Source organism: Abramis brama, assembly GCF_963993115.1.
Source record: "Abramis brama genome assembly, chromosome: 21".
Lineage (NCBI taxonomy): Eukaryota > Metazoa > Chordata > Actinopteri > Cypriniformes > Leuciscidae > Abramis > Abramis brama.
The window spans coordinates 4,313,183-4,339,988 of NC_139983.1; the positions used below are offsets into that span (position 1 = coordinate 4,313,183).

At 39.3% G+C, this 26,806-nt stretch overlaps 1 protein-coding gene across 6 annotated transcripts; it reads right to left on the bottom strand.

The window, feature by feature from the left end:
- Window positions 1-26,001, bottom strand: LOC311072523 (platelet-derived growth factor receptor beta-like). Of its 6 annotated transcripts, none has more exons than XM_084097579.1 (14): window positions 25,822-26,001; window positions 21,527-21,606; window positions 20,936-21,220; window positions 19,754-20,011; window positions 18,197-18,327; window positions 9,498-9,663; window positions 7,607-7,778; window positions 7,034-7,149; window positions 4,410-4,586; window positions 4,269-4,318; window positions 4,129-4,194; window positions 3,987-4,028; window positions 3,806-3,889; window positions 1-245 (listed from the first exon to the last, which is right to left on the bottom strand). In XM_084097579.1, the coding sequence occupies exons 2-14, from the start codon at window positions 21,597-21,599 to the stop codon at window positions 231-233; spliced, it is 1,635 nt and encodes a 544-aa protein (XP_083953705.1). In that variant the 5' UTR covers window positions 21,600-21,606; window positions 25,822-26,001; the 3' UTR covers window positions 1-230. The 6 variants fall into 6 exon arrangements, 4 of the variants coding, with proteins under 4 accessions (XP_083953705.1, XP_083953704.1, XP_083953707.1 ...); XM_084097578.1 differs by lacking the exon at window positions 1-245 and adding an exon at window positions 3,679-3,729; XR_014604022.1 differs by lacking the exon at window positions 1-245 and adding an exon at window positions 3,688-3,729 and having other exon boundaries at window positions 3,806-3,914.
- Between the last annotated feature and the right edge of the window lie 805 nt (window positions 26,002-26,806).

The following is a 26,806-nucleotide window of genomic DNA, read 5'->3' on the forward strand; positions in this document are numbered from 1 at the left end:
TGCCAGGCACTCGAGCACGCGCCAGAGTTTTATATTATAATGGAGATGTGGCGTCGGAGATAAAGCGTTGATCGCAGCATTCGGGCCTACAACTGTCTATGTTCAGCTCTCTGTTGAATCAGGGTGATAGGACTTCCGGCCAGTTGGCGGCACCTGTGTGTGCGCGTGTCATAAATCAGCTCAGGTGGGTGTCCCGGTGTGACGTCAGCGCTGGGCAAACAAATGCTCAGTTATCTGAGGAGGAACTACAGAAACAAGAACATTAATGCAAACAAAAACCTCAAAGAAATGAACAATACATAAATAAATACATTTAAATGAAATAAATGTTTAAATACAATCAATAAATCATTTGTTTATTAATTTAATTTAATTAAACAGATTAAATATTGAATTAAAATAAATGAAACCATTAACATTTACTCATTCAGCAGATGCTTTTATCCAAAGTGACTTAAAAATGAGCAATACAACAATCAAGTCATCTTAAGGAGGCAATAAACACGAGAAGTACCAGCAATACAACATTTCAAACATCGTCCACAATAATATAAACCAGAGGGGTATTGCACACAAGCAAGATAAGGGATTAAGCTGGGATTTTCCAGTTATCCTGGCTGAATTTAGCCCTGACTTGGTTGCATGAAGGGAGGCTAAATTAATCTACATTAAGTTACTATGGAGATTTACACTTTGCAGCTAGCCTGCTCCGGAGCAGGCTAACAACCAGGCTAAGATTAATCCTAGTGATTTATCGGCTAGTTCCTCCCTAAATCCTACTAGATATTAATGTGTTTTAGTCACTTCATGGTCCTGCATTAAAATACTAGATATACTGTCATTCATCTAAGTATGCTTACTGTTATTTTAGTTATTATTGAAAACTGCTGTTCATTTCACTGTCAGAGGTTTGATGAATATATATATATATATTATTCGAGATTTAAAGCGTTTATTGTCATACACCCAGTGAGGAAAGCAGATTTTCCTGAGCAATTATTACTTTGCTGTCCACAATGAATGCCAACACAGTGCAAAAGAACTATACTATACAATATGAGAAATAGACTATGTATATCTACACTCACCTAAAGGATTATTAGGAACACCTGTTCAATTTCTCATTAATGCAATTATCTAATCAACCAATCACATGGCAGTTGCTTCAATGCATTTAGGGGTGTGGTCCTGGTCAAGACAATCTCCTGAACTCCAAACTGAATGTCAGAATGGGAAAGAAAGGTGATTTAAGCAATTTTGAGCGTGGCATGGTTGTTGGTGCCAGACGGGCCGGTCTGAGTATTTCACAATCTGCTCAGTTACTGGGATTTTCATGCACAACCATTTCTAGGGTTTACAAAGAATGGTGTGAAAAGGGAAAAACATCCAGTATGCGGCAGTCCTGTGGGCGAAAATGCCTTGTTGATGCTAGAGGTCAGAGGAGAATGGGCCAACTGATTCAAGCTGATAGAAGAGCAACTTTGACTGAAATAACCACTCGTTACAACCGAGGTATGCAGCAAAGCATTTGTGAAGCCACAACACGCACAAGCTTGAGGCGGATGGGCTACAACAGCAGAAGACCCCACCGGGTACCACTCATCTCCACTACAAATAGGAAAAAGAGGCTACAATTTGCACAAGCTCACCAAAATTGGACAGTTGAAGACTGGAAAAATGTTGTCTGGTCTGATGAGTCTCGATTTCTGTTGAGACATTCAGATGGTAGAGTCAGAATTTGGCGTAAACAGAATGAGAACATGGATCCATCATGCCTTGTTACCACTGTGCAGGCTGGTGGTGGTGGTGTAATGGTGTGGGGGATGTTTTCTTGGCACACTTTAGGCCCCTTAGTGCCAATTGGGCATCGTTTAAATGCCACGGCCTACCTGAGCATTGTTTCTGACCATGTCCATCCCTTTATGACCACCATGTACCCATCCTCTGATGGCTACTTCCAGCAGGATAATGCACCATGTCACAAAGCTTGAATCATTTCAAATTGGTTTCTTGAACATGACAATGAGTTCACTGTACTAAAATGGCCCCCACAGTCACCAGATCTCAACCCAATAGAGCATCTTTGGGATGTGGTGGAACGGGAGCTTCATGCCCTGGATGTGCATCCCACAAATCTCCATCAACTGCAAGATGCTATCCTATCAATATGGGCCAACATTTCTAAAGAATGCTTTCAGCACCTTGTTGAATCAATGCCACGTAGAATTAAGGCAGTTCTGAAGGCGAAAGGGGGCCAAACACAGTATTAGTATGGTGTTCCTAATAATCCTTTAGGTGAGTGTATATATGTAAATATAGAGTAGAAATGTACTGTTGAATGAGAAAAAATATCAATATATTATATTTTATTGCATGAGATAATAAGAAATGGCTCATGAAGTTGCAAATGTGGTTTCAATTAAGTCCGTAACGAGGTCAATATGTAGTACATATAGACTAAAGATTTGTGTGTTTCCTATTCACAATGGCTTGCCCTTTGTTGGATGTAGTTGATGAGGAAGTTTTAATACTCAGACGAGCATTCAGGCATGAAAGAGTCTTCTGAGGGCAGACCCATTGGCCTTTTCAGACGAATATCTGACTGAGAGGTACAGATTCTCAGGTGATGGCATCAGATATTTGTGTAGGCTGCTGGGTCCAAACATACAGCACAGGACAGCACGGAGCCATGCTCTCACTGTCCCACAGATGGTCTGCGTAGCACTGCGATTCTTTGCAAGTGGCATGTTTCTGTATTCTGTCGGTGATGCAGAAAACCTCAATAAAGCCACTATTTGCCGCACAATAAGAAATGTAAGTCTGGCATTGAAATCTCTTGTGCACATATTTATCACCTTCCCTGGTCACAGAAGATTCATCCACATCAAGGAGGAGTTCTACAAGATTGCAGGTAACACGAATAATAACAGATTACTACAAAATGTTACATTAGCACAGTCACAGTATGACACTCATTATTTTGTGTTACAGCTTTTCCTAATGTAATTGGTACAGTGCATTGCACCCATATTCGTATCCAACGCCCCTCAGGGGCACATGAGGGAGATTATGTGAACAGGAAATCCTTCCACAGTGTCAATGTTCAGGTAAGAATGAGTTATGGTTACTGTCAGCTACATAATTATTCTGTGCATTAAATGACCTTAATAGGCTATATATTTTTACAGATGATCTGTGATGCTGACTGCCTTATCACAAATTTAGAGGCAAAGTGGCCTGGCTCAGTCCATGACTCCAGAATCTTTCGGGCCAGTAGAATTTACCAGAGACTCTCTCTAGGTAAGCCACCCCATTTTTTTTAAGCACCTTGAACATCAAGAGTACAGTACTTGTAAGAATTATGTTTTGTATTCGCAGGCGAGTTCTCTGGTGTGCTTGATTGGGACAATGCTGCCATATTCCCAGATAACAGAAATGGTTGACTTGTTAGAGAACAATACATTGCAAATTATTCCAGTTAATTTAGTTTTGATTTAGCCCATCCCTTAATAAAGGATAATGTAGGTTATATCACTTTTTCATGTGTACATGCATTTTATTTGGCATCGGTAGCACACACTGTGGTTATCTTCCCAAATTCTAGTTCCACTTCACCGGATCAATAACTATAAAGTGTACTTGACATTCATAAAAAAAAGTTACAAGACCACAATGGTTTTGGAATATTTTTCTTTTATTATTTTTCTGTTATCACTTGTCAGCTTGGAGCTTTGGAGAGAAAAAATGATGATGATTAATACATTGTGTTACAGTCATGGTTACAGTATGAACTGAAGTCACTTACTTCTCTTTCTAGTTTCTGGATTTCCAGTTCTACTTTCCTCAGTGTCTTGCGTTTAATCTTGACTTCTTTCAGCTCGATCTGTCTCTTAAGATGCGTTGTGTAGAGATATCTGACAGTTTGTGAATTGATAGTGCATAGCAGAATTTTTGCATAATGTAAATTTACTTTAGGCAATACTCACTATGTTACCAGGCTGCTTATCAGGCTGCCCAATGTCAGGATCCTGTAACAAATGATATTTCCTTTTAGTACCACTTCCCTGACTTCTTATCTATTATGAACTTTAAAAAAATGTGTCTATTTCCACAAAATTGACATGATACCTCGAGCCTTCTAGAGGTCTCATCATCGGCAGAAGTGCACTCCACTGCTGTAGATGTGGCTTCCCTCTGCCATATTCAATACTTGTATTGATATTTTTGACAGGACATGCAAAGCCTATGATTTAATAAAGAGTACTCACCGGCGAATCATAGTCTGGTGGCTCTAAAAGTGTAAGGGTGTTACCAGCCACTGCAAGGTAAGGCAAAGTCACACAGTCCACATAACAAAATATATATGGATTTCAATATTTTCCATGTGCAGTAGTACGGCAATAATGTACCTTGTATGAAGAGGCCAGTATCCCTTGCTGGGCCAGAGTCAGTGGCTGTCCCTCCCTGGATCCCTTCAATCACTGGCTTCCCTTTATTTAAGTCCAGGGCCAGCTCCTCTGCTGTGGTGAAGTCTTGGGTTGGAGGGCCACCCCCCGTACCAGATATATGACTTTTTTTTTTTATTGCTAAAATCAGCACAGACAATAAAATGTCAGCAAACATGTCACCTATGTTCTCTGCAAACAAGTCACTTACCAGCCTGCAAAATATTCTTGTATTTAATCTTGACTTGCTGCCAAGTCCTTTTTTGGCCAGACATGTTATTTCTTTAAGAGGAATAGATAGATACAAATGATAAAATAGATTAGATGGATAAAAATAGAGCAAATTATCTGATTATAGATTACATCAAATCAATTAGAAACAAAACCTACATAGTCAAGTCAAGTCTTTTCACAATACAGATTGTATCAAAGCAGCTTCACAGTATTAAATTAAAATAATACAACAAGGTTTGTTTCTAGTGGAATTTATTGATTAATAAAATTAAATTAAATATCCCCAAAAATATCCTCAACTGAGCAAGCCAAAGGCAACAGTGGCAAGGAACCAAAAAACTCCATCAAGTGACCTAATGGTGACCTGAAACTCCATCAGGTGACCTAATGGAGAAAAAAAAAAACCTTGGGAGAACCCAGGCTCAGTCGGGGGCCAGTTCTCCTCTGGCGTTTATGAACTAGAGGCCGGATTGTAGTTTGAACTGTAAGATTAAAAATATTATATGAATGCCTGGCTGAAGAGATGCGTCTTTAATCTAGTTTTAAACTGGGAGAGCGAGTCTGAGCAACGAACAGTATCAGGAAGGCTATTCCAGAGTTTTGGAGCTAAATGTGAAAATGCTCTCCCTCCTTTGGTGGATCTGGATATCCTAGGTATGACCAAAAGCCTCGAATTTAGTGATCTTAAAGAGCGCAATGGATTATAGGGCGATAGAAGATCCGTTAAATAGACTGGAGCTAAGCCGTTTAGGGCTTTATAAGTCAGTAGCAATACCTTGTAATTAATACGGAACTTTATAGGTAACCAATGTAGTGATGATAAAATCGGTGTTATATGATCATATTTTCTTGATCTAGTAAGAACTCTAGCGGCTGCATTTTGGACTAACTGTAGCTTGTTTATTGAGGATGCAGGACAACCGGCTAATAAAGCATTACAGTAATCTAGTCTCGAGGTCATGAATGCATGAACTAACTTTTCTGCATCAGAAACTGATAGCATATTACGTAGCTTAGCAATGTTTCTAAGGTGGAAAAAGGCTGTTTTTGTAACATATGAAATATGATTTTCAAAAGACAGGTTGCAATCTAGTATAGCACCCAGGTCTTTTACTGTAGAGGATAAAGTAACAGGACATCCTACTATGTTAAAGTTGTATTGTGAGAGGTTTTGTGGGCGGTTTTTTGAACCGATAAGTAATACCTCTGTCTTGTCTGGATTTAATAAAAGAAAATTACGCGTCATCCAATCTTTTATATCTTTAACCCTCTGGGGACCACAAACGCGCCCGCGCGTTTTGCTCGTTTTTTTTTTTTAGCAATGAAAATAAACACTAAATGCTCTGTTAATTTTGATCTTTCATTTTCGTGTAATACATCAATCGATCCTGTTCAGTTTCTATTTTTTTTCTGTATACTCACAATAAAAATAAAGTGTTTTGCTTTTTGACAAATAAAGAAAAATTAACATGATGCGATTTCTGCCTTCTCTCTGTCAGTAAACTCCCATTTGAAACGCGTTCGAACATGATCTATAACTCCGCGAAAATTCAGTCAAACAGGCAAACAGACCCACGGGCATAAAGCTTGAGATCGCATCTTTTAAATGAAGTCATTTATATAAAAAAACAAATATTCTCAGCTTCTGTAATCTGTATAAAAAGAGAGCGACTCCTGTCGAGCTCATTACGACCTAATTCACAGTAATGTGACCACTCCCCGGAGAGCGCGTGCTATTCAAACGCAAATTCTGAGAACTATTTCATAGCTGTGAAACGCCCACATCAGCTGTAAACAAAGCGCGTCGCGACTCCTCGCGAGTGAGACATTATAGCCTACCTTATGGAGAAAATATTCCTCAGAACAGTGCTGATGAGGAGCAATATCTCCTGAAATGAGGAGCAGATTCCGCTGAGGAGTGAGGTAGGCTGTTTTCTTTTCTCACGTGTGGAATAACGTTATGGAATAACGTTAGTGTAGGCCTATGTAAACCGCAAAAAGATGAATCGCATTTCTATAATATGACTCGCCTTTCTTAATTCTACTTTTGTGCAATACCCCCCAGAACAGGGAGGGATTAAGAAACAGTAAAAGCATAGAAGATTTTTTAATTTATGTTTTATTTATTTCAGTTATTTTTATTAGTTAAATTAAACTAATTCAATATTAAATTCGATATTAAATTAAATTACACTTTAATAATTAAAAATTAAATCAAAGTAATTATCAAAAAATGTATACAAATTAAATTAAGTTAAGTTAAGTTAAATGTCAGCAGGCCAGCAGCTGGTATTATTCTTGGTGTACGCTTAAATGAAAGACCAGCACGGGTGAAGGATGTCAAACTGTCTCACCTTTCACCTCTAGGTCAAAGGTCATCTCTTTAATGTCATCTTCATTTTGGATGCTAACAGTGTAGCGACCCCTCTGCTCCAGTCGGATCCTGACCAGGGTCAAAGTGCTGACAAACCTGCATCAGATCCAGACGACACATCTATCCCCCATCGTCCTTCGGATGAGACGTTAAACCGAGGTCCTGACTCTCTGTGGTCATTAAAAATCCCAGGATGTCCTTCGAAAAAGAGTAGGGGTGTAACCCCGGCATCCTGGCCAAATTTGCCCCTTGGCCCTGTCCATCATGGCCTCCTAATCATCCCCATATACTGATTGGCTTCATCACTGTCTCCTCTCCACCAGTAAGCTGGTGTGTGGTGGGCGTTCTGGCGCAATATGGCTGCCGTCGCATCATCCAAGTGGATGCTGCACATTGGTGGTGGTTGAGGAGATTCCCCCATCTATGTAAAGCGCTTTGAGGTCTCAGATAAAGCGCTATATAAATGTAACGAATTATTATTATTATTATCTAATACCCTGTGGAAAGGTTTAATGTTGTTTAATAGAGGCTCTGTGTTGAGAGGGCTCATTACCGGGTCTCCTGTTCCTGTCTCGTGTTGTGTCCTCTAATATCAGTGCCTTCTTTAGACCAGCGAACGACGGGTTTGGGATACGCCTCGATCTCAACCTTTAACTCCACGTTTTCTCCCGGGTGTGCCGAGATGTTCCTGTCCAGATGTGAAGTAAGAGCCACGAAACCTCTTTCTACAGACAGACAGATGAAAATCACAGTCCATTAATACAAATGCTGCAGGAAGGGTTTATACACTGAAGTTCAAGGCTAACTAGGCTAACTATTAGCAATAGTATTATATTATATACTGTTTAAAGTTTGGGGTCAGTAAAACAATTTTTAAAGGGATATTTCACCGCTGGAAAGATGAATGTGTATTTAAATTGGGTCATTTATGTAGTAGAAATGTGAAATTATTTTAGAAGTCGGTGCCTTCTAGACTGAGAAAAGCCAGAAAATGTATTTTTGGCTCATGTGGATGAAAGACAACAACTCCCAGAATGCACTTGCTTCGCTGCCCTACGAGGCCACTCCCAAGCCACGGCTACTGGTTACAGAGGGCAGTATCGGGAGAAATGATACAACTAGGCTACTAGTCGACTCGAAACTGAAAAGACAGCGTTTTATGGTGAGATCCCCCAATGGGCGGGTTGAAGACATGCGGAACGAGCTCCTCCTACTGGCTGGAGTCTCTCGCCTCTGGACAAAAGAGCCTCTGATGATCATGTTGCTAAATGACGATTTTTGTGTCATCTGAGTTTTTTTTCCAGACACACAATACAGAAATCTCTCGTCTCATGGGGACATTAACAAAGATCTGCATTGATCTACATCAGTTCCTCTGACTCTCGTTCCTCAAGGGTTCCTGTCTACGGCTGTTTGGATGCTGTGGTTTCATAATGTTAAATATAAACATAACTTACTCCCTTCAGCAGAAGGTCTGCATTCACACGCATCGTGACAGAGCGCAAATATCATAGCCAGGTTTCCATCACATGAGATGCTGTGAGGGCTTGTTTTAAAGGGAGGAATGCTGATTTAATTAGCGTTTGCGTCAAAGCATCATTGAAAAGAAGCCACCCAGATTTCTGAGCTCATGCACACATCAGATGATGAAGAACGCTCTTCAACAGCTCTGCTTTTACCAGAAAACGTCTTGCTTACTAATGTAACCCTCGTTCCCTGAAGGAGGGAACGAACGGGAGCGACTGAAAGGGAACCGAGTAAATAGTGCTGACCAGTGTTATTTTAGATACTATTATAGCTTTTATTAATATTTTGAATTAGTTTTTATTTTCATATTTTCTGCTTTTATTTTAGTAAAAGAATTTTAGTATTTTAGTTATTTGTGGTTTTTTTTTTGTATTTTTATTAGTTTTAGAGTATTATTGAGTTAATTTTGTACGTTAATCTAAATGAAAATGTTTTATAAAACATTGAAAAATAAAATAACATTAATAATATAATTAAATATTATACAAAATAATGAAATAAGTAAATATTGTTTTATGTTTTTAATACGTCTATATATATATTTTTTTATTTTAGCACATCAAGCTAAATCTAAATGAAAATATTGTCTAAAACATTAAAAAAATTAAAAATTAAAATAAATAATAATAATTTTCAATTATACAAAAGAATAACCTAATATAGTAAATAACCGTTTTAAATTTTGATTTCAGTTAAAGTTCATTTTAATTTCTGAAACTTTCATTTCAAATAGCAAAGGTTTTGCTTGTTTTTAATTTTAATTTAATTTGAAAACAATTTTTAGTCAGAAATTGTTAGATAATAATCCTGTTGCTGACATTCACTGATACAAGTAGCCAAACTTTATGATATGCATTTATAGACAGAATAATGTAAACCTGATGAATCTGCTGTGTGATATCTGAACGGTGTCTTACCCAGAACGGTGATGTCAATACTGGCTGAAGCTGTGTGTTCCCCCACACCCTCATGCACATGACAAACATACTGTCCTGATCTGGCCAGCGAGATGTCTGTGATGTTGAGATAGGACCGCATGCTCGTGGATGACAGGACTTCAGTCAAGGGCTCAATGTCCCCCTCCTGAGAGTCAAAAATTGGGGTTTGCATCAGTGTCAGAAATTTACTTTTCTATTGAGATTTTTGCAGAGATAAACATACTGCATATATTCTGTATTTATATTATACTGTATAGATTGTGGCTTGAGGAGCAAACGATAGACACTGTGGGCGTGGCGTCAGGCCTCAGAGAGGTGTTTATTAACATAAAAATAAACATAAAATGACCAAAAAAGGGGAATAAAGTGTCCATGAGGATAAGGGTATCCAAAAAACAGGGAATCTGGTGTACTTGCTGTGCTGGGCATTTGACAAAGCATTTACATTGCACTCACTGCAAAAAATGTATTTCCAACTCATTATTGTTGACTTGTTTAGCAGTATAAATATCTAAACTTTCTTAAATCAAGATATATTTACTTGAGAAGGAAAATGACATATTAAGTCTTGTTTTCTGAGAAGTTAAAAATTAATTGAGTTAATACATTAAAAGAAATTGCCTAAAAACTTCACTTAATTTTGATACATTATAAAAAACAAGTTCCCTTTCGAACGGTCACTTCGTATTGCGTAGCTATATGCAGTGGGGAAACTCCTTTTCCTCGATTTACTGAAGCCTATAATGTAAAACGCATTTTGCAGCTGCACAGCTAGCATAGTGAGTGTCTGGCTCACTCATTGGCTGTGCTGCATCCAAAAACAGAGTGAGAAATAAATGTTCCCCCATAGCCCCCACTCACAGGTGGCTGAGAACGTTCTCAAATCAGTCATTAGGCCTGTTACAAGCACGTGCCACTCATGCCGCACACTATCACTGTAGTCAGTGCGCCCGCTATGAAGCGTGCGCCGCCACAGATAGTCACTGCTCAAAATCCCATGACACTTCTCACAGCTCCCTGTCTAACTCAGGCGGCTGAAGATTTATTATTGTCAACAGGCCCGCCCGCGCGCGCCTCTAAAAACAAACGCCGTTCTCACGGCGACCCACGTAAAGCACAAAAAGAGTATGTTTCACAATCACAACACACGGGTTCACGGTCCCCCTTCACTAGGTGGCCCCCTCCCAGTTGTTACACTGACTTTTCCCCAGACAAAAGCCTGTACAGTCAGTCCAACACTCAGTATGTGCACAAATCACAATGTAAGGGTATCAGGTCCCCCTGTGTTAGGCGGCCCATCCCAAACTGTGTGTCAAACCCTAGCCACACGGGCGTTGGCCTGGCAAGCTATCCCCGATGTGTTGAGTTGGGTCATAAACACAATAAAGCGAGGCTACTCGCTCCAATTCGCTCGCTCAAAGTTTCAGGCGGTTGTCGAGACTTCGGTGAGAAGCAACGCGGGTCACGTGCTTCGCGCCGAAATACAGAATCTGTTAGCAAAAGGGGCGATAGAGCTAGTCCCCCCCGCGGTAAAACACTCGGGTTTCTACAGCCACTATTTTCTAGTCCAGAAAAAAGACGGCGGTCTCAGACCCATACTAGATTTGAGACATTTGAACAAGGCTCTCATGAGACGGTCTTTCAAAATGTTAAAGGGATACTTCACCTCTGGAAAGATGAATGTGTATTTAAAATAGGTCATTTATGTAGAAGAAATGTGAAATTATTTTTGAATTTGGAGCTTTCTAGACTGAGAAAAGCCAGAAAATGTATTTTTGGCTTATGTGGATGAAAGACAACAACTCCCAGAATGCACTTGCTTCGCTGCCCTAGGAGGCCACTCCCAAGCCACGCCTACCGGTAAGAGAGCGCAGTTGAAAACAACAAAGCTAGGCTACTAGCGAGTCTTCGTGATGAGTTTGCCCGGGATTTCGAGATCGCCCAAAATGTCTGGGATTCGGCTTCTGCGTTCTACAGTCGCCATTCATTATGTTTACTGTGGCGAGCAGGACGAGGCTGAGGGCCGCGGGAGAACGGCGCGAGGCCGGTGGTGTGATTACTGAGACGCACCGGTCTCGCATCTCTCACGGAGGAGCGGGAATTTTCTTAGCAATGTTAAAACGCACATCAACCGATCACTTGTTTAGCGTTCATGTAAACACTACATTCAGATTCACCAATCGGAATGAATTCAGCTAGATTGAAACAAAAGGTGTGCATGTAAACAATGAATGGCGACCGCAGAAAGCAAAAGCCGAATCCCGGACATTTTGGACGATCTCGACGGCCGGACATGTCGGGGAAAAAGAGGATGGTAACCCCTACTACTCAGCTTTCTCCTACTACTCAGTTTTCTCCACAGAACAAGAGCCTATTAACTTAGCTTCCAAAGAAAGACGGCTGAACTATGTGTACATTCTGTAAGTGAGATCCCACCCTCTATGGGCGGGTTGAAAACATGCGGGACAGCCCCTCCTACTGGCTGTAGTCTTTAGCCTCTGGCCAAAAAATCCTCCGATGACGCAATATGACGATTTTTGCGTCATCGGACGATTTTTTCCAGACAAAAAAAATACATAAATCTCTCGTCTCAGGGGGATATGAGGGTGGAAAGCACGGTCATTCGAAAATACTACAGGTTTTCTACTAATACAAAGCTTAATGCTAAATCCTGAAGTATCCCTTTAACTACCAAACCTATCCTCACACAAGTTCGCCCGGGGGATTGTTTTTTTTATGGTGGATCTGAAAGATGCATACTTTCACATTCAGATAAACCCTCGTCACAGGCCATTCTTGAGATTCGCCTTCGAGGGTCAGGTTTATCAATACACCGTTCTGCCATTTGGTCTATCCCTAGCACCCCGTACATTCACAAAGTGCATGGATGCAGCGCTTTCTCCCCTGAGACATCAGGGAGTGCGTGTGCTAAATTATCTCGACGACTGGCTGGTGCTGGCACAGTCGAGAACAGAGCTACTGTCACACAGGGATTTGATTCTCGGCCATTTGAAATGTCTGGGTCTCAAAATCAATGTAACCAAGAGCATGGTGAATCGGAAATTGTTACGGACTCTGATTCTCTGGCGGGCTCAGGACTGGTATCATGAGGGTGTGACCATGGGAGTAGTTTCCAGTGGAAAGTGTTTTTTACAGACGCATCCAACCTAGGTTGGGGAGCGCTGCACAAGGGCAAGCCTGCCTCCGGCCTCTGGTCGAGCACGGAGCAGAGTTTACATATCAACTGTCTGGAAATGAAAGCAGTTTGTTGGGCCCTCAAAGCATTTCTGTCAAACCTCAAAGGTCACCACGTCTTAGTCCGCACGGACAACACGTCAGTGGTGGCCTATATAAATCGCCAGGGCGGCATCAGGTTGGGCAACCTGTACGCCATAGTGAGAGACCTCCTCTTGTGGATGCGCATATCCCTGGCATTCAGAATCTGGGTGCGGATATGCTCTCATGGGGCAACACTCCCCTAGGCGAGTGGTCCCTGAACTCACAGACGGTCAGTCTGATATGGAGTGTGTTCGGCGAGGCCGAAGTCAACCTTTTCGCCTCGAGAACCAACACCCACTGCACAGTGTTCTTCTTGAAGAACTGGGACGCGCTGGCCCATCTCTGGCCCAGCCGCCCCCTTTATGCGTTTCCCGTTTCAATGATCCCCCAGGTCATCAAACGGGTCAGGGAGAGCGGATGCCCAGTCCTCCTAGTGGCCCCCCTCTGGGAATTCAGGCCTTGGTTTCCAGGGCTGGTTCAGTTATCGGACAGAGTCCCCTGGCCTGTTCGGCTGAGGAAAGTCGTCCTCACACAGGCCAACGGGACGATATGGCATCTGCAACTCGACTTATGGGCCCTCCATGTCTGGCCCCTAAACGGGTACCCAGGGACCTTCCTGAGAAGGTCTTAAACACTATCACTGAGGCTAGGGCCCCGTCTACCAGGCGCCTTTATGCTCTGAAGTGGTCAGGGTTTTCCAGCTGGTGCTCGAAAAAACTCTTTGAGGGTCCAGGTTCATGCGAGGTATCTGTGATACTCTCCTTCCTACAGGAGCTGTTGGATGCGGGCCGTTCAAAGTGTATGTGGCAGCCATTGCAGCTCATCATGCTCCGGTGGCTGGCCAATCACTAGGAAGAAACGACCTGGTGGTATGGTTTCTAAAAGGAGCTAGGAGGTTGAACCCCTCCAGACCTCCATCCGTGCCATCTTGGGACCTCTCCACGGTCCTTGGGGCCCTGAAAAGTCCAGCTTTTGAACCGCTCCAGTCGGTTAATCTTAAACCTCTCTCGCTAAAGACTGCTCTCCTGCTGGCACTGGCATCTATCAAGCGAGTGGGAGATCTGCAGGCCCTCTCCGTGAGCCCTTCATGTTTGGAGTTTGGGTTGGATGACTCCAGGGTCATCTTCAAACCCAGACATGGCTATGTACCCAAAGTGCTCTCAACGCCGTTTAGAGCACAGGTTATCACATTATTAGCCCTTCCCCCTTCTGCTGAGGATGGGGAAGCTAATCTTCTCTGCCCTTTCAGAGCACTGAGAATCTATCTGGAGCGTTCTGCGTTTTTTAGACAATCAGAACAGCTCTTTGTCTGCTTTGGTGGCCGATCTAAGGGTTATCCAGTCACTAAGCAAAGACTGTCTAGATGGATAGTGGATGCCATATCTATGGCATATACCTCAGTGGGTCAGGTTTGCCCTATAGGTATCAAGGCTCATTCGACTAGAGGCATGGCCTCGTCTTGGGCTTGGTCCTCTGATTTTCCCATTCAGGATATTTGTGATGCGGCCGGCTGGTCCTCGCCTTCCACATTTAAGTTTTATAATATGGAGGTACCTTCCTTGCAGGCGAAGGTATTTTCCCTATACTGATAGACCCGACAGTGTCCGGTCCTATTAGTACATTATGTTGGTTAAGTTACTGACATCAGCATATATATATATATATATATATATATATATATATATTACTAGACCTGACGGTGTCCGGTCTGTTCATTATATATACTTGGGTTCTGACTTGTTTCTATGAGCTCAGGGGTCCTGAGCTGCAGAAGGCAACCAGTTACTTATAGTGCGGCGTTTTGCATGGCATCCCCACTGCGTATAGCTACGCAATACGAAGTGACCGTTCGAAAGGGAACTACTCGATTACTATCGTAACCTCAGTTCCCTGAGAGTAGGGAACGAGTATTGCATAGCCGGCCGCACTATAGTAACCTGGCAAGTTGTCGCTTCAGTCGTTAAACCTGCTAAAATGGCGTGTTTCTGGGACTAATATGGGCTAAGGCCTCGCCCCTTGGCGGGCTCTTGGATATGCAGTTGCCGCAGCACAGCCAATGAGTGAGCCAGACACTCACTATGCTAGCTGTGCAGCTGCAAAATGCGTTTTACATTATAGGCTTCAGTAAATCGAGGAAAAGGAGTTTCCCCACTGCATATAGCTACGCAATACTCGTTCCCTACTCTCAGGGAACTGAGGTTACGATTAGTGGTCGACCGATATTGTTTATTTGATGGACGATTCCGATGCCAATATCTTAGAGAGCAGGGTGGCCGATGGCCGATATAAAGCAGATATTTTTATATATATTTATTTTAATCAATATTTAATAAATTATAAATAAATTAGAAAACAAACCTTTTACAAAACATGCTTTTATACTTTAGATGGCAACTTCTTGAATCTGCAATCCTATTACAGTATTTTTCACAAAGTAATTGTTTAGAAATATATGAATATGTGAATAAAAAGAAGGTAAACACTGTAACAGGGCACTCAGTAATCTGGTAATTTCATGCTGGTAATCATATTTTTTCAAATAAAGACAAGGTAACGCTAATTTTACATACAGCACAGTGAAAACGATATGAATATGACACAGTTGGCAACTGGATATATCACAGATATGAACTTGACACAGTTGGCAATTGGTTATATATCAGCATATTTTAAAATTAAGGATTTAAAGGTTTTCGATCACGTCTCCTGTGAAGCTGATCTTCTGTTCGAACATAACCAGTTGCGTTATACTCACTTTGCACGGACCAACCGTCACTTGCAGACAGTAATGCACACTTCACAAGATATCACAGCTGGATTTGATTAAATCTGCAAGGTTTGTGAAATTAAATGTTTATTAGATATTCAGAGATTTGTTTAAATGACGTAGATGTGCATTAGCTGAATGTTGACGGCAAATGAGAAAGTATTTTAGCCTGATTATTTGCCTTTTCTGTTACAAATAATATAAAAGCAAACGCTTTACTTTACTTACTTTGCATACCATTTACTTTCTTTGTTTACCAGTTCTGTCTAACAAAGTATTAGATATGACTGACAGAGATCGTAAATTAATGAAGATGGAGAATATGAGTGATCGCTGTGTGATCTGAGGAGCTGCCATTGCTGTTCTCTTCTGGCGCTGGTGTTCTCAGCGCCGCCCGTCAAAATAAAAGTCCGCAGCACCATCAAAATAAAAGTCCCGCTTCCAACACATCGGCCAATCAGAAAAACTTATCGGCCGATGCCGATATTTCAAAAATGCCAAATATCGGCCGATATTTCAGCCTTGGCGATATATCAGTCGACCACTAGTTACGATAGTAACCGAGTAGATTTTAAATCTTGTCATTTTGCATCTCAAGTAAATTTATCTTGATTTAACCCTCTGGGGACCACAAACGCGCCCGCGCGTTTTGCTTGTTTCTTTTTTTTAGCAATGAAAATAAACACTAAATGCTCTGTTAATTTTGATCTTTCATTTTCGTGTAATACATCAATCGATCCTGTTCAGTTTCTATTTTTTTTCTGTATACTCACAATAAAAATAAAGTGTTTTGCTTTTAGACAAATAAAGAAAAATTAACATGATGCGATTTCTGCCTTCTCTCTGTCAGTAAACTCCCATTTGAAACGCGTTCGAAAATGATCTATAACTCCGCGAAAATTCAGTCAAACAGGCAAACAGACCCACGGGCATAAAGCTTGAGATCGCATCTTTTAAATGAAGTCATTTATATAAAAAACAAATATTCTCAGCTTCTGTAATCTGTATAAAAAGAGAGCGACTCCTGTCGAGCTCATTAGGAGCTCATTCACAGTAATGTGACCACTCCCCGGAGAGCGCGTGCTATTCAAACGCAAATTCTGAGAACTATTTCAGAGCTGTGAAACGCCCACATCAGCTGTAAACAAAGCGCGTCGCGACTCCTCGCGAGTGAGACATTATAGCCTACCTTATGGAGAAAATATTCCTCAGAACAGTGCTGATGAGGAGCAATATCTCCTGAAATGAGGAGCAGATTCCGCTGAGGAGTGAGGTAGGCTGTTTTCTTTTCTCACGTGTGGAATAACGTTATGGAATAACGTTAGTGTAGGCCTATGTAAACCGCAAAAAGATGAATCGCATTTCTATAATATGACTCGCCTTTCTGTGAGATGAATGAAGGGGACATATTTGTAAAGACTGTTTAGCCTAAATATGAATCGCGCGTCTGTGTGTGAAAGAATAAACTGCTTTGCTATAGCCTACTGAGATGAGTAAAAATCGACTGGAATATGTTGAAATAAAATGTATTTGTATAAGCAACGTATTAAACTGCAAAAAAAATACTATTTTTGTCAAAAATAAATTCATAGACTAAGATGTTAGATGTTCCAATGTTGGCTATATTCAAACTAATTAATACATATGATAAAATGTAGGCCTATAATCTTTTTTTTCTTTTTTTTTACAAAGAAAGAGTACACTTGAAATATTGTTGAAATTGTAATTATTGTTGTAATTGTAACATTTTGAATAAAATAGCAAAACATATTTACAAGAGAGATGTAAGCGAAATCTTAAATGGTCAATATAAGTCTTCTTCTAAATACATCTTTTGTCCTTGCATTGTGGCTCAGTCAGTTTCACACCTGAGTGAATGGCTCATTATGCAGAGTGGGTGGGACATTCATAATCTAAGGTGTAAACTACTCCTCCCCCTCGCATATTGGCTTTCCAAGCAAAACCTGTTTTACACCATTTAAATCAATGTATTTTTTTTTGTGAGCGATAAAGCAAAACTATTTTTACATAATTTTGAAGCTAGAACTCAAAGGGACAACATCAATTAGTCAAAAGTCTTGTGGACACATATTTAATATGTGTTTTGTGGTCTTAATTCAGCAACTTTCATTTTAATTTTTTTCAATAACCACGCATAAACATTATTCTCTTAAAAATACAAACATCTACATACACGTTGCTCGCATATTATGGTAGCCCTGTTTGTGCTATATAGAGTGAATTTACACCTTTGCCATTAACATGTTTATAAATAACTGAAAAAAGCACAAATGTCAAGGCATGTCAGAACATCTCAAGGACCCCAAAAACAGCTTGGTCCCCAGAGGGTTAAGAATGTTTAGATATTAAAATCCTCAAAAATGCTGTGATATTCATTATGCTGATGTGCATAAACTATAGCCACAATTTTGCTTTTGGCTTTTCACTTTTTTCCCCGTCATTTTTTGATTTATCCCTTAATAAAAACACGTGTTCCTCATGACAACGGTCAGGGGAGAGGTGTGGCCGCACACCTTGAGGTGATTTCAACATGTGGACCTTCTCATGGGAGCTCTAAATGCTCGAACGGAAAAATAAAGAAAACAAAGAATTTAATTTTCAGCCCACTCACGTCTTTGTTGGGAAAGTCCCAGGTGAAGAAGACGAGATGCACGGTGTGAACGGTGCAGTTAACGTTCAGCGTCTCACCCTGTTTCAGGACCGTTTTGGAGGCGTTGATGTAGGGCTCCAGAGCCTCGGGAGCTGAAGACATGTGTGCGAAAGAAAGAACAAAAACGGCTATTGTTTAACAGAAAACAAATCATCTGATGAGTTTATAAGTAGACTTGGTCCATTCAATGATGACACAGATAATGGAGGAGAACAGACGTGTCAGAAACTCTCAGACTTCCATTCATCTTTGGAACACAAATGAAGATCGTTTTGATGAAATCTGAGAGTTTCTGTCCCTCCATAGAAAGCTACACAACTGACACTCTGATGCTTCATAAAGTAAAGTTCATAAAGAGATTGTAAAACTAAAAGAGAGGAGAGAGAGTGATAGAGCCAATTCAATGGATAAGGATTATTAGGAGGCCATGATTGATAAGGGCCAATGGAGGGAATTTGACCAGCACATCAGGGTTATACCCCTAGTCTTTATGAGAAGTGCCACAGGATTTTTGATGACCACAGACAGTCTTCAGTTTAATGTCTCATCCAAAGGACAGACCATTTAAGAATGTTTAATTTTTACTGAAAAACAAGATAAAAGTACTTTTTTTTTGCAGTGTATACAGCAATTAAATTAAATGATGAGCAAACCTTTGCTGAAGTGTCTCAATATATCAAACTTTACTCAGATTTGCAGTCTGCAAGTCAGGGATCTCAATGTGCACTCAATCATTTCTCATTCTGTATTTCATATTTTAAAGCTCTATACTCTTACTGAATGATAGTGACTCATTTGAGTCTGCTTTAATTCCTGAGAAACATCTGAGACAAAGTTGATACTTAAAGGGGTGGTTGATTATGATTTCACTTTTCTAACTTTAGTTAGTGTGTAGTGTTGCTGTTTGAGCATAAACAACTTCTGCAAAGTTACAATGCTCAAAGTTCAAAGCAAAGGGAGATATTTGCTTTTAAAGAAATAGTTTTTTAAGGACTATAACAAACGGCTGGTAGAGACTACACAACATTCCTCCCTGGTTAGTGACATCACTAACCCTAAAATTTAAAAAATAAACCCCGCCCCCTGAACACGATTTACAGATTATCATGACAGACTATGCTAATCAATGACTAGAAGATAACTACACATAAGCTACATAAATTCATCAACTAACCATTCAGAAATGTCCTGTTGCTTCTACATGTCTCCTCTTCTTGAGTCTCTCCATCATTGTCTGACTCCAGTTTGAACATAAAAGGCTAAATGTTTTTGAAATTTTCAGTGCATTCTGTATGAGGTAAAAGGACACAAGCTGTTGAAGCTCCGCCCTCTGTACTGGGAGCAGCAGCTCATTTGCATTTAAAGGGACAGACACAAAAAGTCATCAGAGATTTATTTTACATCTCATGAAAAGGGCATTAAACCACCCCTTTAAATGAAGCGTGACTGCGAACTCCAGTAAATCTCCTGAGAAAATTACCATTTTCAAGGCATAAAAGAGCATTTGAGCAAATATACCAAATATACTGAAGACGTAGAATGGAATGGACTCTTTCTCCTGGCCGTTCAGCTCTCCTCTGCATATGTAGGTTCTGTCGTCCAGGGCAGCGGTGAAGCCCACACTGGGGTTGTACGAGCCCTCCACCACCATATCTGTGTCTTTCTCGTACAGAGTGACGTTTATCGACGGGTCCGTCACCAGACACGGGATCGTGCTTTCCTCTCGCGTCTTAGTCACCATAATGTGATCGTTCTTGAGGAACCACACCTCAGGATCTGAGGAAGACAGAATTAATAAATCAATGTGTGAACAAATAAATGCATGAGTGAATGAACGAACAAATCAAATTAATGAATGCATGAGTGTGAGAATCAATAAGTACATGAATATGTGAGTGAACAAGCGAACAAATCAATGTGAGAATCAATAAAGTGAATGATGACATCACTGTTTTCTGCAGAGCTGAATCGAACTCATTTAATAATTGATGAACTTTACAGTTATTGAACTGAACTGAATCAACACTGAACTGACTTAAGCTGGACAATGGCAATAGTCTTTTTATCACTACTTTACAAGCGGTTTTGAAACAATCTGTACTGTATAAAGTGCTATATAAATCAAGGTGACTTGACCTGACTTGTTTGTGTGAGTGATTAATGAACTAATCAATGGAAGAATCAACAAGTGAATGAATGTGTGGGTGAATGAACAAACAAAAAAAAACAATCAATGTGAGAATCAATATATGAATGGATGCTTGAGTGAATGAACAAACAAAAATGAATGTGCGAATCAATAAATGAAAGAATGTTTAAATGAGTGAACAAATGAATAAATGTGCAAATCAATATATGAATGAATGTGTAAGTGAAAAAATTAACAACTAAAACAATGTGAGAGTCGATAAATTAATGAATGTTGAGTGAATTAGTGAATGAACCAAAGAGTCAATGTGAGAATCAGTAAATGAATGCATGAGTGAATGAACAAATCGAACAATTGAATGAATATGTGAGTGAAAATTAATATGAGAAAATCACATTCAAAACTACTTAAAAAAGGCCAATGTTTTCAATGTTAACATTTACCGTTCTAATCTTAAAATGTTCAAATATAACTTGCCTGACTTGAAGTCTATGAGTATTAATGAACCAATTTTGAATGTTTTCGTGAGTAACACACACTGATGCTCTTACCAGGCACAAAGACAGCCACCTCTCTGGTCTTATTTGTCCCGTTCTCGGAGCACACATAAACCCCGGTGTGTGTCCACGTCACCTGCTCCAGACTCAGAACACTGGACGTGGGACTTCGCGCCTCTGTGTGAAACGCCGGAACATTCTCCTCCCGCTTGTAGTACCAGGTGACGTTCCTCCAGCCGGAGCAGGTGATGGTGAAGGAGGAGTTGATGGAGAGGATGACCTGTGGAACGCTGGGACTGAGTTCCAGACCTGAACCTCCCAGACAGAGCAGAACCAAACCTGCACACACAACACACAACACCAACACACCAGCATGGGGGTTATTGCGCAACAAACTACCGTATTCTGTAAAACAGGTTGCATCGCTTCCGTTTCAGGTCATTTGTATGTGCTTTGTTTTTACCCAAGATGAGCAGAGATGAGTATAACCAATGTCCATCGCATTTGCAGATTGATATCTAAAAGATTTTATTTTTATTTTTATCACTAACATTTAGATATTTAAATCAAATAAATGAATACACTGAGCTTTAGGTCGGGTTTATTTGGTTAAGTCATTATTTTGGGGTTTGTTTAGTCTGTTACCTGTTGTCATGGCAGTCAGTTGGAAGCGGCTGATGGTGAAACTCTTCATGCTGTCTTCCAGAGCAGGACACATTTAGACTCTGCAGACGGAGGAAAAACTGTTTTTGGAGGTCTGGAAACAGTTAAAGCTGGATCACTGGGTGCAAAACCAGGGTGGGAAAAACCAGAGAGGGCGGAAGAACATATCGCGGAGAAGAGCAAAAAAAGCAGAGGAGGAATCCTTTGAAGGAGTCGCTGGAAAAAGAGTGAAATGCTTAACTCTGGAGAAATGTTCTTAACTGATAAAATATGTTTGGTAGGGTGATCTAATCTAAGGTATTTTTAGCCATACAATTAATCTCGATGTTCTCAAGTGTTGCTTCATGAAATAAAGCAGATTTCAGGAAGAAATGTGACCCTGGACCCCAAAACCAGTCACATGGGTCCATTTTCTGAAATTGAGATGTATACATCATCTAAAAGCTGAATAAATAAGCTTTCCATTGATGTATGGTTTATTAGGATAGGACAATATTTGGCAGAGATACAACTATAAAAAATCTGGAATCTGATGGTGCAAAAAAATCGAAACATTGAGAAAATCATCTTTAAAGTTGTCCATTTATGTTCACGATTGTGCTGCATTCACTCACAAAAATAAATGTTTTATATATTTACGGTAGGACATTTACAAATTATCTTCATGGAACATGATCTTTACTTAATATCCTAATGATTTTTGGCATAAAAGAAAAATCAATAATTTTGACCCATACAATGTATTGTTGGCTATTGCCACAAATATACCTGTGTGACATGTGACTGGTTTTGTGATCCAGGGTCACAAATAACCTTTTTGCCCTTATAAACCTCTATGTAGTATTTTTCTGGTCGTTTTTACTCAAACTGTACTCAAGCCCTAACAGTAGAACAGTAAACACATACACTTTATATTGAAGACATTTTCCAACCAGGCAATAACTGTTGTGTCTTTTAAAACTATCATCACTATCTCACCGGAGCAATCAATATCAACCATCCCTCACAAATCCTGGCAAGCAGACTTTGGATAAAAAAGGAGAACTAAAACGAAAATTCAATATCAGCGCGGTGTTTTCGAGATGCCGAGAGCTCCCATAGACAGTATATACACGAGAGCTCCACGTCCGAGACTTCGACCGCTCCTACATGTACTTTATTAAACAGGTGAGCACATTTACATAAAACTAATCAATGTTATATAGTTCAACAATGATAAAATGTTAGAATATGATCTGTATGTTATTCTAATGTTGATCTAGCTCACTGCTAGTCTCATACAAACAAACTAACACACAAATTTCAACACATTCAAATGCAGTTTAGTGTGATAGTGTAATGTTAGACCAAATGAAACAGCGCTGCGTTACTTCACAAGTTTAATTTGTCTAATAAACTGACCTGTGAGTTGTAATTCTGCACTTGTGTGTAGTTCGGTAGAATGAAATGTCCATATTCCTTTTATATCCGCTGGACTCGCGTCGCGTGTGGAGCTGATAGCTGTCTCTTAGCAATCCCGACCTGCTTCATATCACAGTCATGATAAAAACATCAATGTATTCGTTCATCCATAAACATTATTAGATCGGTCGGCTTGACGTTGACGACAAGATCCATAATTCTTAGCAAATGTTGCGTCATCAAACTACGCCTTTGTTATTGTAAGAGGTTAGCAACCCCTAGCGGCGAAGAAATTACATATGGTACATTTAATAGCTCTATTAACTTATATCCAAACACTTCTAAACGATTCCCCATCTGTAGAGGAGTGCGCCAAGGTTGTCCTATAGCCCCTTTCTTATTCCTTAGTTGAGTTTCTCTTCATAAAAGTCTTGAATTCTCCAAATATTCAAGGACTTACCATCTTCAACAAACAGCTTAGATTAACTCAGCTTGCGGATGATACTGTTCTTTTTTTGAAAGATAAAGAACAGTTGCCCGCAGTACTGCAGTTAGTAAGTGCTTTTTCTGATGCCTTGAGATTAATGCTAAATATACTGTAAATAAATGTGAAATAATGTGCCTTTATGAATCAAAAGAAATTTTTTTATGTAATATCCCAGTAAAAAATAAGATTAGGTATTTAGGAATAAGTGTAACAAAAGATATAGCGGAGAGACAAGAATTAAATTTTTCCCCCAAACTTAAAAAAACTCAAAACATCTTTAATAACTGGCTTCAAAGAGATTTGACTATTATAGGCAGAGTCCTGTTAACCAAAGCAGAAGGGGTATCTAGATTTGTTTATCTAGCTTTATCTCTTTCTGTTCAAGATTCGATTTGTAAACAAATCAATGAGACAAATTTACAAAATTTGTTTGGAGAAATAAACATCATCATTTGAGAAAGGAGGTTCTTCAGGGTCCAAGAAATGAAGGTGGTTTTGAGCTTTTGGATTTTTTCGAATTAAATTATACTTTTAAAGTAAAATGGCTCAGAAACTGTCTTCTTAAATCAGACTCGATTTGGTTTTTTATTCCATATAATATTTTTAAAAAGATTTAGATTTAAAGGTTTAAATTTTTTGTTATTATGTGATTATTCTATTAGCAAACTGCCTGTGGCATTATCCAACTTCTACCAACAAGCTCTCAAGGCCTGGAAGTTATGTTATGTAGGCCTACATAACTTTTCCCCACATAAAGCAATATTGTGGAATAATGCTTATATTACAGTAAACCGGAAATCTCTTTATTTACAGAGTTGGAAAGATGAAGGAATTTACTTTTTATCTGACCTTTTAGATCAGTCAGCTCAGTTTCTTTCTAATGAAAATTTCATGAATAAGTGGGCATTTCCTATTATATAGAGAGTATCATTCTGTGATAAAAGCCATTCCCGCAGGTCTAATGTTGTTGATGAAAAGCCATATGCTGTCCCTTAGCATTTGTAGAATTGAACCCATACTTTATTTAAATGGGGTGGACATTAACAGTAAAAAGTGCACCAATAAATTTATTAAGAATATATTTTATAAAAATAGATCTTTTCAGCCTAGAGGGAAATTTTTCTGGAATGTTTGCTTCCCAGAGATTATCTGGAAAAAGGCTTGGTTGCTTCCCTTTCGGTTTTGTATATTTAACAAACATCGAGAAATACATTTGAAAATACTTCATAATATTTATGTTAGTTACTATACTTTATCAAAATTTATGGATATTGATGAAAATTGTTCTTTTTGTTCTGATCAGCCAGAAAAAAAATTCTTCACCTTTTCTTTGAATGTTATCATTCAAAAAATTTTTGGGAAGATCTATCTATACATTTTCAACAGAAATCTGGTCATAACTGTAAATTAACATCCAAAGATGTTGTCATATATTTTGATTCGAAAATTGTTTCGGTTAATTTGGTAAATGATGAATCTTATGATTAGGTAAATTTCATATTCACAAGAGTAAAATAAATAATTCCAAACCTTGTTTGAAGTTTTTTTTTGGCTGATTTTCAGTTGTATATTGAGTCTCTCAAATGTATCGATAACAAAAAATGTAGTGATACAATTGTATTTGCTAAACTAAAGAATTGAAGCTAATTGAAAAGTAAAATAATATATGTTGTTTCTTTAAATAGTATATAATTACTGGTCTGTACTGTATGTATGTACAGTATGATTTCTATCTTTATTATTATTATTATTATTATACACAATAGATAGCCCTTTATTATTTATTTATTTTAGTTAATTCTGTTTTTTAATTTTATTCATTTATTATTTACTATTGTAAAATCAATATTGTTGATTGTTATCTTTTTGGATGTCATGTTATTGTTGTAATTGTTGTATGTTATGTCTCTTGTCTAATAAAAAAAAAAAAAAAGAAAGAAAATAACTGAACTCAACACATTCTCGTTCAAATGCAAAGTGTTTAACACACAAACAAACGGCAGAATTGAGCTTTTCCCAAATAAAAGCAGAAAAAAGTCTCACAGAGAATCTCTTAGATGAGATAAATCTCACAAGCCCTCTAATGGCCACCTATCATTGCCCACATCTGTATGAAAACGATAAACTTCTCCGTGGCAGAACGAGCATTGACCTTCAATCACGTGAGAGGGTTACGAATGTCCTCAAAACAAAGTTCAGTCTATAATCGTCAACCATCTACAGTAACTTCTGGAAAATATCACAAATCTGCTGACCAGCTTCTTTTACAGCTTTGCTTCTCCCTGTCGTTCACTAACACTGCAAAAATGTATCAAAGCAGCGTTTTTTCCAACTCCTCATGGAGTAAAACCCGACGGAAACAACAGTTAAATCCACTCCCATCTCTCACCTTTAGCAGCGCAGACGCCTGGACGTCAGATCGAAAGCATGTCTAGGAAAAGCCTGTGTTCCTGCTAACTTCTCGCTGTATGTATCCCTCTGCTCGTCGCTCTCTCGACATGTGGCGTTTTGTAGTGGTCTCTCGTAACTGTTACAGCTGCGTGAGGGAGGGATGGAGCTAAAGCTTCGGTCTTCAGGGTCCCAGACGGAGAGGAGATTGGGCAGCAGATCTGTTTATTTAGTCAAATGACCACAGCAGGGTTCACTCACTCGCTAGTAAAACCAACATCCCTACAAAGGTAACACAGACTAAAGCCTAATGCAGTTAATAACAGAAAAGTCACAGGTGAGATCTCTGTCTTGACTATTCCTGCAAAGAGAGAGTTTTGCTTAAGTCTCAAGTTTCTTCTGAGAAAGACCCCAATAATCTTACATGTGTCTCCCTTAGAGTTTTTAGAAGAATCCCAACAATGTCTCAAACTGTGCCCAGATTTCAATCTGCATTGAATGATCTGAGCATTTTATTGCTTACTGGACGATGAGTAGTGGTTCATTCGGGTCTGTTTTAAGAGAAACATCTTTATTTTTTACTTTATGTACTTAAGTGAGTAACTGAGAACACCATTACACTCCTGTTCAAAAGTTTGGGGTCTGATAGATTTTTTTTTAAATGTTTTTGAAAGCAGCCAATGCTCACCAAGGCTCCATTTATTTGATCAAAAATACAGTAAAAACAGAAATATTGTGAAATATTATTGCAATTCAAAATAATTGTTTTCTGTCTGAATATATTTTAAAATATAATTTATTTCTGCGATGCAAGTTATTTCTGACAGCTTCCTGGGCGGAGCTATGGGACAAAATATATTCATGTTTCAAAAATGTGTCTTGGTCTAGGAAGGTCGCAGCACTCACAGAGACCTTTCCAAGGACACCAAATACAAGCAGTTTCGACTTTCCTAGACCGAGATAATTTTTGGATACACAAATATATT

Excerpts from the sequence above, each read along its gene's own strand:
- LOC311072523 (XM_084097578.1), bottom strand. The coding sequence starts at position 21,599 with ATGTGTCCTGCTCTGGAAGACAGCATGAAGAGTTTCACCATCAGCCGC. Across the intron at positions 18,328-19,753 it reads CTACGTCTTCAGTATATTTG|CTCCCGAGGCTCTGGAGCCC; the intron begins GTATATTTGCTC and ends ACATGTCTTCAG. Across the intron at positions 3,890-3,986 it reads ATAAGCAGCCTGGTAACATA|AGACAGATCGAGCTGAAAGA; the intron begins GTGAGTATTGCC and ends ACGCATCTTAAG.